Genomic DNA, 12,063 nt, shown 5'->3' with positions numbered 1-12,063 from the left:
AGGTCATATAAGTCAACGGTAGGTGACCTAAATTCTCAAACGATGAAAAAAAAAAAAAAAACAGGTGAATAAAGAGGGTGATCACCATCTTCATCATCACCTTCTCCAAATAGCACATATATATATATATGTAACTGTAGATCTATTTTAAAGTCTAAAGTTTCTCTCTCTTCATGTCTATTTTTTTTTGTATAATTTAATTTGTAAAATCTTAACTGCACCTACAAATATACTCATATATTAAAATGAGATTTCGACTATTCTTAAATAAAAGGAGAGAATAATCATTTATGTTAGATAGATAATAAAAAGTATAAATAATATAAACAATAAATATATTGGATGTTCATTTCACTAGGTGTATAAATAGTTATTCTAATATTAAGATTTAGGTGAATAATTTGAAAGTATAGTGTGTTTTGATTTAATTGGTAGTTTTTCATATTGTTCAAAAAAAATTATTGATTACCTAACATTATCCATAAATAAATTACAATATCTTTTTTACTATAAATATTTTATCAACTCTAATTTATTAAAAGATCTATCTAAAATTCTTATTAATTTAAGCATGACAAATACTACACCTCATTCTCACTCAAAAATCTTAGATGACTTCACCACACCGAAAAAAACATTCAGTCCCACACTACCAATTTCAAATAAGCCTCGAAAGACATACCTAACTTTCCTTCACTCTTTTTACAGGCCATTTGATGTTGCTTCTGGAAACTATGCCGAAATAGGAAGATACTGTCCTTTTAATTATATATTTCTTTACAATGATTAGTCGTCGCTAACTTTTAGTACACATGATATTTCCCCCCTCTAATTTACTACTTTGTTTGACAATCTCTTTTTTCTTTTAAATTCAATTTTTAGAGTGTTTATTGTGGAAAAATAAAAAGAAAACTCAAATATAGATTAGTTTCCACTTTCTAAATTTTTAGCTTGTTTCTTTATTTCTCTAATATTATACAAAAAATCTGCGACAAAATTAACTATTTATATACAAAATATATTTAAATATAAAATATAAATTAAGAATAAGTTAAAAACAAATGTATTTGTATAAAAAAAATATCCTGACGATGTCTTAGTTATACATATAACATTTTTAGTTAATTTATATATAATACAATTTGAATAGTTCAAAATCATCGTAAATTGTAAATATATCCATTCATTTGAGTTAGGTTAATTACTATGTGAATCGTACACTAAAGCTCCAATACCGTAAATTTGTCTAACAAAATAAAAAAATTTAAGATTAAGTTGATAATCAATTAAAATTTGTCTAGTGTTACCCTATATACTTAACAAGTTTACTTAAAGAGCGTCGCCTTGCTTTGCGTTATATAATTCAATTTATCTCCATATTAATTTAACACCTATAATTTTATATATACAATATTTATATTTATTACGAGAATAATTAATGGATGTAAACAAAAATTCAAAAAGACAAGATATAAGTATCTTTCACTCCCAAATTTTGTAGCCCAAACATGTTCGATAATTAAAAGTTAAAACTCTCGTATGGAGATGAGAGTTTAACAAAATAAAATAAAACATTCTCATGCTCTCGCTCAAATAATTAAAACTTCTGGCGACAAAACTAATAATTACCGAGACTTATTATTATCATAATAACTCACATGCAGTTGGTATAAAATTGTTAGTTAAAAATCACTAGATACTTAACTAACAATTTCATATAAATACAACCGCATATAAATCTCCACTTTATTACATACTTTATTATTATTTATCCACATGGAGCTGTTTCCTTCCGAGGCTAACATGACTTTCAAGATAGATCGCTACTATATATTGTTGGTGGAAGATGATTGAATCGGTGGATTGAATCAACCTTTACCTGCAGTGGGATCAAGTTCCTGCTATGACGACGACATCGTTTTCAGCGTAGCCACGCGTAGATTCCTCACAAGATCTCTTATGCTCAACTTGTATTCTGTGCCCATCTGATCCACCAAAAATATCAAAAGTCAACACATCTAGCTATCTCTATCTCTATCTTATCTAGTAATTAATAATATTATCTCCATCATATTGAACAATTAATTAAAGTGTAAACCTGAGCAACGATGGTTATGTCGAGAACCGAATCCCCGAACGGTAGCACACTGCTATGGACCACGTACAGGTGAAGGCTTTGTATCTCCGACAGTAATTTGACGTAAATGCCCTTCTGTTTCTTGCAATGGATCCGGAGCAGCACCTCCTTCTCGGCCGCCGCCACTCTTGCTTCCACGTGTGCTAGTGCTGCTTCGCCGTCTGCTTCCAAGGTGTCATCATCACAGGAAGAGGAGTCATCGTCGCTGCTGCTCGTGATGAAGCGTGGATTCTTCACAATCACCACAGACTCCACCTCTCTCTTGTTCTCTTCTTCTAGAACCTTCAATCGCCCCTGAAGCTCTTTCACGTACTTGATTGCATCTCCCAGTACCGAAGCCTTATCCATCTGTATTATCAGTTATGCTATTAATCATATATTAATTCTAGATAAAATTATGGTGAAAACTACTTCGGTAACGTGAAGTTGATAATTGAGAACGATTAAATGATTTGACTTATTTGACTGAAATTTCATCAAATAACTCTCAATTATCAACTTTACATAAAGTCGACTGAATGTGAATTTCCATCTAAAACTAATCATCTCAAATATTTAAACTGATAAATTGAAACATAAATAGTTATATTTTTAACACAAAATAAATTAAATTACCTTTTTTAAGCCTGGAATAAGAGCTGCAAGGGCGATCAAGCTTTGGCTGAGCTTCTCCCTTCGCTTTCTCTCAGCCATGATGTGATCGTGAGAGTGAGCCGCCTGTCTCTTACTCCCTTGGCTTTGAGGTTTCCTTGTTTGTTCCAGCTTGTTCTTATCATTGTTATTACCAACTTGTGGTTGCGGTGAAACCTTATCATTAGGAGTTGCATCAAATTCAAAGCCATAAAATTGGGAGGATGGGTTGTAAGAGTTTTCAAAAGACAGAATCTGGGAGGTGGGAGAAGAAGAAGAAGAAGAATTAGATGAGACGTAGTTAGTGATGCTTGATGATGAGCAAGTTCTGAGTTGCTTAGTTGGCCTCTCCTCCTCCTCTTCCTCCTCCTCCCCCACCACTGCACTCATCACCATCTCATCAAACTGATTCTCTTCATCCTCATCCAGAAACTTCTTCAAATTGCACTCTGAAAACAATTCGTAATCATCTATATCCTGCAAAATCACAAACTCGTTATTACTATTATTATTATCATTCAATAGTACCAACATTGTTCATCATTTCTCAACAAAGAACTCACCAGATCAGATAACCAGTTGGTTGCCAATCCGTTTAATTCCTCCATAGAATTTGAAGTAACCAGCTAGTAGTGGTATATATGGTATATACTATCTAGTATATATAGTACTATATATGTCTATACTAACTTAGTATTATCTATCTAGCACCGTTAGCTTTTTTGCCTCTTTATAGTGGCATTCTTCTACTGCTTCTACTCTCACTCTCGATCTCTTGCCATTAACCGCGTATCGCGTTGCAATAATCATCACACATAAAAATATAATATTTTATTCAAATAAAATAATGCACGTGGGAAATTATTTCAGCCACGCACCGAAGAAATGGTGGATACAGTCGCAAACTGTCACCGAATGCTTTGCTGCTATGTATGCCGGTACGCCAATTAATTAAATTAATCAACTATCAACTGTAAAAAATCTTGGATTTTTTGGCCATATTAGTTAATTAATTAAGGTTCGTATATATCGTGGCATGTTGAATATGTATGGGAAAACCAAAAATAACTCTCTGCTATTAAGTTTTCACTTTTACTTAATTAATTCAACCAATGCTGGAGATCCAGATATGGGACCTAGATAGTAACAGGTGAATCATGTGATATATTTTTTTCGTCTCAATTATTGACTTATTTTGTCACTACCCTCAGCAACGCGCCCCCTCATTTATTATGTGTCTTTTTTTTTCTTATTTCTTTTCCATCACATTTTTTCTGTCATTGTTTTCCCTACTGTTGGATACATACAGTGTATAATTGTATATATATATATAATATGCTGAATGAGGTTTGAACTTTGAATAGTCAATAAAATACTCCAAACCCTGTGGAATCTCAAGCTAAAATAAAATAAATAAACTTGCCTTATTCGTTTCGTGAGATATTATCTTTTTACTAATAATAACAAAGTGAGATGCTTTTTACAACTATGAATATTCCCTTATCATAATATGTAATTAATAATTTAAAAAAGTATAATTGCACTTTGATTAATAATTAAATATTTTACCCTTCAAATGGACAAATAAATAATGCAATATTGAAAGCTATTAAATAAGTAGTATCCCGTGTATCACGACGAGAAGATCAAAAAGATTCAGTATGATGCATCTTGTCATGCGCAATTGTGCATGTTTATTTAAGTCCATATATAGTAATTGATTTTTCATCATGTCCCTTCAGATAATACGTGTCCTGTTTAAGTGCTTACTTATTAGCTTGATATATCCCAATAGAATATAATTTCGGGAAACATTCAAAGATAATTGCTCAGTTTCAAGGATTCAATTCGTCCAACGGAAGAAAGTAACTACTTGGCACTTGCAATACGTGAATGGTAACTTAGCTTGTGGGAATGCTTAGGGCTACTTTGGAAACTTCTCCGATCTTTTTTATGATATGGATTTAACTTTAAAAGTTAATTCAACAATCTAATCCAAGTACTCTTTCCGACTTAGCGTTGGTTTTGAGGTGGAGATTAGAAGATTGAGACTCAATATTATATTTGTTAGTCTAAAATTAATATTAAAATTTTAATTTCTGTTTTTAAAATTTTAATATTTTAATACTTCCAACAAGTGGAGACAGAGAATTAAAAATTTTAGAAACGGATAAATTTTTTTGAACGGAGATTAAAATTTTTAATAATATTTATACCTAAAATACTCCATTTCAATTAATTAATTCTAACTGTATTATTTGTACAAATTAAATTAAAACTCCATTCTTGTTTTAATCTCCGTCTTCTACTTTATATCAAACACAATACTAAATAATTTTTATCTCTCAATATGAGGCTTTTAATCTCTATATCTCTTCCAAATGCTACCATAACAACATAACCGGCTCTTTTTTACTAGTTCACGTTGTTCTTTCTAACCTTCATTTTTGTGTTTATTTAGCTATAACTTAACCTAATCTATTCAATAAACAAATTAAACTAAGCCTTTTTTAGATAAAGAAAATAGTTAAAAACTTATATGCTATGATAAATTTGTAGGGTTGCTACTAAAATTAAAACATATAACATTGTAATAAGAATGTGATCTTGTGTAGAACCACTTACAGTGTAAAAAAGAGATGAGACGGGAATCCACTAATCAGCCGTGGTCTTGAAGCCGGATAGGGATGGGTATTTATAAAAAAATTTCGATAATTAGTTTAAGGTTCAAGAGATACGATGATTAAAGTTAGAAAAGGTAATTTGGATTTTTTTTTTTCGTATTTATAATTTTTGGTGACTAGAAATTTGATAACTTAGACATATACATTTTTAATGGGCTGTTTACGGGTGTCCTGGTCCAACTTAAAAATTGAACTGTAACACTTAGGCTCCGTTTGGTTGATGTATATAATGAGACATAGACATAAAGATATAGACATTAAAGACATGGATATAAAATATTTGTATCTATGTATTGTGTTTGGTAAAAATAAAGAACAAGACACACATATTTTAAAAAGACTGAATTACCCTTTATTTTACCAGAAGTTTTACTATTATTACTGTACATCCATTATCCCAAACACTACATGTCATCACCATTGAATTTTAATTTTTTTTAATATTTTTTATTTCTTCTAATATCATATTAAATTATCATTCAAATATTAAATATATATATATATTTTGAAAAAAATAAAAAACTAAAGTTCAGAATTTATCAAAGATTAATCAAAATTTAAATAAATAAAAATTAAATGTACAATTTTTTTTATGAAAATAGAAAGATAAATTTAGCTATAGAATCTAAAAAAAAAGAGGAAAAAGAAAGGTTTGGGGAGATAAGAGGACAAATTTTAAAATTTCAATAAGGGTAAAAGAGTAAAAAATTAGTGTCTCACAAGTTGTGTCTTAGTGTCTCACCAAATTTGAGATACACAAATTTAATATTTCCGTGTCCATTCGTGTCCTCCCGTGTCCTTCGAAAATCTGTGTCAATTAACTCTCTTTTTTTCTCTTCTCCTCCTCTAACTTCTATTTTTACTGCATCTCAACTCTTCCTCTCCAAATTTATTTCATCCTCATTCTCCACCATACCAGATCCATTAAATAGCTATGCTTCTAAAACACTTTATATTTATCCTCTTCAAAATCGACGTCTCTCTCCCTTTTTCTGAATTTCTTTTTCTCATTCTCTCCTCTTTGGCACCACCGCAAACATGAAGAAGGTTGCCTCAGCGAATGCACAGTAACCGATTTTATTAAGTGATATTTGAATTAGAGTTGTTAATTTTATTTATTTGAAATAAGATTGAAAAATCAGTAGTCATAATAGTGGTGGTAGAAATTGGTGATGATACTAGTAGTGATAATGGTGATAGTGTTGAAATTGTTTTGATTTAAGGATAAATTTGATCTTTAAATTAGTTAGATGTGTTTTGTGTATTGTGATCATTAATATCAAACATATTAAAAATTTTATGTGTATTTATGTTCATGTATCTCTGTGTTTTTGTGTCTGTGTTTTTATTTTTTTTGAGACAATAATCAAGCACACCCTAAGATAAAGCAGAATATATAATTAAGGTGAGTGTTTTAAGTTTTATCCAATTTTTTTTTTTTAAAAAAAGGAAAAGAGATTTTTAGAAGAATTTTTGCCACCTATGTGGAGTTAGTCAAATTATCTAGGGTGTAATAATTGATCTCTTAATTAGGTATTGTGTTTATCAAATTAGATATATAAAATGAAAGAAAAACGTTTATTAAGATACTTAAAACCACCTAACTCTAGGATCTTTGTTGGTTAAGACAGATTAATTAAAGTAAATTTCTAAACCTTATTAGTCAGTTAACTAGTGGCCATAATTTACCTAAACAAGCAGAGCAGTTTTATATATATGTGTATGATTGATTTTGTTAGGGAACAATTTGGAATATAGTCAATTATAGTTAATTAATTAAAAAATATGTTAGTTACAAAAAGCAAATAATTTTTTATTATTCTTATTTTTTGAAATTTTAAAATTAAAAAAAATAACTAAATTGACTTATGCTATAGTTGGTTCTCTAGAGTTTCTCATGTATGATTAAAATATGTTTAATCTTAATCAATCATGCGTGTACAATCTAGATTTACTTTTCTCTTCATATATATAAAATTAAATTACTAAAAGGTTAGTGCGAAAACGTAAGAAAGCAAATCAACTTAGAATTTAATAATTCGCAGTTGTTAATTTTCTCCCATAACGCACATTATATTTCACCATTCAATTTGTCAATGTTTGTGGATTTTTGTTGAAAGAGAAGACAATGCGTCCTTTTCGCGGGTTGAAAAGGCGGTGAAAATAGAAGTTCATCATGAATTAATGATGCTACAATCGAATAGAATATAATAATAATATATGATATCTATTATATTGATTTTGAATATAGTCACCTAAATCATACCTAGAAAATTAAAAAGATGGACCGTGCAAATTAAGAGAGGGGATCGAAAACCCAATAAATTATATATTTTTGCATGTGTAAGAATTGAATATAGAAACACAAAATGATGGCATCTACTGAAATTGTATAAAAGAAAAAATGGGCACGTAATAAGATACGTACAAATTAAATACAGTGTATTTGGGGCCACTTCAAATAAAGCTTCTGCAAATAGTTCGCCAATTTCCCAAAAGATTAATAAGCTCCATATGAAACTTTAAATGAACAAATAGAGGGTCAGGGTCTGAGCAATAGAGCATTATCTTATTGTAGAACAAGTATTATTATTGTTGCTAGAAAGAAAATTTAATAAAGTGAAAACTGAGGTACAGCTAACTTTTTATGAGATTGATAATTGAGAGTCTTTGACGACTCTTTATTATTAATTTTACATAAAATTGACTGTATTTAAATTTTCACATTTAAATAATACGAGTTTCAAGGGAAGTTGAAACATGATGCATGGTACGCACACATAGTCACATAGATACGCATATATAACAAACGTCAAAGCAACAATTAGTATAGTTTCTGCCAAAAACAAAAACAAAATCAAACAGATAGGACTTCTAGAGATGCTCTCAGTTCTCACAAACCCCATAAAGGTTTTGTAATATGCTCTGCCCGAAAGAAACAAGTGCAATATGACAAATTAAAGCAAATATATATGTAGTAGTGAAGATAGATATATTTTGCATTTCCATGCTCAGCTTTAGATATGAATTCTCTCGAGATATGTGGACCTTTGCTTATATTATTCGATCACTTTTAGAGACCCATACATAACACATCTCATGTCATTTTGTGTCTATTAAATTTTTGGTGTAAATTACTAATAATGTCTTGAAATACATCAATTACATTGTAAATAGAGAAACTATTTTCTTGTAATTTTGTTAACTGATGATAATCTAATTTATTTTTACCTATTTTGGTAAATAAAGACCAATTCCTAAGAAAACTTTAACTAATAATAAAATCAAGAATAGTTTTAAAATTAAACCTAGAGTATTATTTAGCCTGACTCAATCTAATTACATGACTTACTTTAAAGAGAAATTTAAAATGGAGCCCCCATAAATATGTAGTACTTTTGATTCCTCAATTAGGAAATTTTTAGTGGCGAGTTGCAATCTTGTTTATAATGAAGCAGATGTATGTTTTTCCAGAGAAGTTGGTCAAATAATGTGTACGACAGGCTATTGAGTTACAAAATAAACATCTTTCATACTATCTAAAATAACCATTCGAGTACTAGCTCTAATACCATATCATAATACCACTCATCTCAAAAACTTCAGTTGATAAGAAAATGTAACACTAATGATTATATCTATAATACTCACATTGTACAAATATTCCATTGACTCTTTATACTTTCCCATTTTAAAATGTTTTCAAACTTTATTATAGTTGCTATCAATTTCACTACATTTTACATCCTATTTAATTACACATGGATTCGCTTCAAAGAACGTGATTCATTAGTTTCCAACATGATAAAAAAAATGGAACTCAATTATATGATTCCATCTGTTTTAATTTATTGCAAACATAATTTTCGATCAAAGACAGAAAACATCATTTGGAAAATGAAACGCATTCTTCGTACATTGAACTTTGACTTCAGAAAAGTAATATTAATAGGAGTTTAATTTTATTGCACAAAATGTAAAACATTTTATATAATCATCAAATTATATTTATTCTATTATATAACGATGTAGATGATCAATATAAAAAATAATTATTTTTACTAATATATCATGAAATAATTAGATAAATTATAAAATACATGAAAATTAAATTCTATTAATAAAATAAAACTACTTATGATTGAATCAGACTTTTTTTTTTCACACATATAAATTTCTGTGGGAACGATTAGTTGTACGTTTTTATCGAAAGCTCGAAATGTACAAATCAAGAGATATACATATACCAGAGTTATTTTTCATTGGAGACATCTGCTTTTTCTATTTTTTTTTTAATCCTTTTTTAGTTCACACATACTTTTGTTGAAGGTTTAAACATACTGAAATTAGTTAAGAACTTAAAAAGTGAAAAAATGTCTACTCATTTATGGTTCTATAATATATCAAACATTTCAAGTGCACCAAGAATATCAATGCTCCAGTTGTTTTAATCGTTAATTTGAATTATAAAAAATATATATAATATATATTAATTAAAATTAACGGTTAAAATAATTAGTGTACTGGTACTCCTTGATGCACTTGAAATGTTTCCTATAATGCATATTTTGTAGGCTTTTCTATAGGTAAGGTAGACAACTCACAAGTCACAACTGTTGTCTGCTAACATTTCAGAAAACATATGGGAGAGGTACCTTTCTATCAGTGTTCTTTCAATTAAAGTTAAAGAGGACATGTGATTTGAAAAGGGCACTGGGATGCTATTTGGAATGTTATCATTTTCATTAACTTTTTAGAAAACATTTTAACTATTACAAAAATATTAATGTTTTAATGATTTTTAACAATTGATTTCAATCATAAATATATATCTAATTAAAATCAATGACTAAAATCATCGAAATAGCGATATTGTTGGAAATACTTGAAAGGCTTCCAATTTTTTATACTCCTTTGAACTCCAGTTCATTCTCTTGCCTTCCATCATTTCAAACATAGATGTACTGAAATGAAACCAAAGAAATGGAGTTATTATTTCGCTCAATTATTTTAATAAACAGTAATATTAAAGAGACAAAAAAAATTAAAACTTATCTTACGATAATTAATAAATATTAAATAAAATAAATTTAAATAATTTTGGTTGATTTTTTATTATCTCCGAAAAATTATTAATAAATTTGGAAGGAGTAAAAAGCGAGTGTTTTGGTAAAACTTGATGGAATAAATTCTGTCACTAATTATTACATCCCATTTAAAAATTTATCAATCAAACAATATAAGTTTTCACTAAATTCTCTTGGATTCCATTATTTTCCATCTTAAACCATTAACCCAAACATATTCTTAAGGTGACAAACAGGTCTAAACCTGTCGGTCCGGTCTGTGTAACCTGTCAAAAAAGGCAGGATCGGACTGAAAAATTAGGACCGCCAAAGAACAAAAGTCTGTCTAATCCGCACTGCTTAAACTGCGAGTCTTGGCGGGACAGGGTGGGCTTTCCCGCCGGACTTAGTTTTTTTTGGCAAAGGAATATTTTTGCAATTTTTTAGCCAAAACTCAACTTCCCACAACCCAACTCAGAAGAGTATAAAGATGAAAATTGAGTGTTTTGGATTATGTTTATTTTGCTTTGGAGACAATATTTATAATTACAAAGACTTTAATATTTGTGAATATAAAAAATATAATTTTTTTATGCCTTTAGAAATTATAAATTTACTAACATGATTGTGAAATTATATATATATTATTTAGTAGTTAATAGTTAAAAAAAAAGTTTTGGCGGGCTTAACCTGCCAGCCCGCAATTAGGCAGGATGGGGTAGGATTTTAAGACTGCCTCATTAAGCGAGACGGGACGGGCTTCTGGCGGGACGGATTTTCCCGCTTACCACTTCTAGACATCACCATAATACTTGAACAATAATGCTAAAGAAACAAAAAAAAATCAATTCAAATAGTTTAAATTTATCTTATTTAGCATTTATTTACTACAGCGTTCATTAAATAAAATAAAAAGTAATAAATTTTAACTGTTTAGTTAAAAAATTGTTTTTCGAAACTTTTCGTTACTTAAAACGTGACAAACGAGTATAACAGAGTCAAGACCTAGAATGACTCGTTTGAACCACATTTATTCATTAGAATTCTATGGCAGTAAATGATTCAATAAGGTTAAACAAAACTATATTTTGTGTACTAGTAGTATCGACTAAGTCGCTTTTCATTATTCAAATTAAAAATGGGATAGAAAATAAGCAGAGTAAATGAAAATCACAATTTAATCGGCTGAAGAAACCAGCTGCCACCGCCTAAGCCACAATTTTGTAAATGTTCCCTATAGTCGAGCACAAATAATCCAAATCCAATTAAAAAAGTCTCAATGAACCAAGTCGAAAGCGTAAGAATGTTAGGAGTATCCAAATCTCCAATCATCTAACATGCTAACAACTACCAAAAGAAAAGGGGAAAAATATTCTTTTAAAAATTATTTTACTCATTCTGTTTGTATCCCAATCCTATATCCATACACATCTCTTCACATGTATATCAACTTGAGTTCTAAAACAGAGTAAGTGCAAAATAGCACATCTCAAAGATAGAAAACAAATCAACCAAACCACACAAGCAAAGAAAGAAGTTCAACAAC

General features: G+C 29.4%; 1 protein-coding gene across 1 annotated transcript; it reads right to left on the bottom strand.

Moving 5' to 3' along the window:
• Window positions 1-1,455: 1,455 nt before the first annotated feature.
• Window positions 1,456-3,865, bottom strand: LOC112748078 (transcription factor bHLH18-like). Its single transcript, XM_025796287.2, has 4 exons — window positions 3,331-3,865; window positions 2,753-3,244; window positions 2,099-2,485; window positions 1,456-1,985 (listed from the first exon to the last, which is right to left on the bottom strand). The coding sequence occupies exons 1-4, from the start codon at window positions 3,373-3,375 to the stop codon at window positions 1,902-1,904; spliced, it is 1,008 nt and encodes a 335-aa protein (XP_025652072.1). The 5' UTR covers window positions 3,376-3,865; the 3' UTR covers window positions 1,456-1,901.
• Between the last annotated feature and the right edge of the window lie 8,198 nt (window positions 3,866-12,063).

Source organism: Arachis hypogaea, chromosome 15 (assembly GCF_003086295.3).
Source record: "Arachis hypogaea cultivar Tifrunner chromosome 15, arahy.Tifrunner.gnm2.J5K5, whole genome shotgun sequence".
NCBI classification, from domain to species: Eukaryota; Viridiplantae; Streptophyta; class Magnoliopsida; order Fabales; family Fabaceae; genus Arachis; species Arachis hypogaea.
The sequence above is the reverse complement of the archived record's forward strand: the minus strand, read 5'-3'. Positions and strand labels throughout refer to the sequence as shown.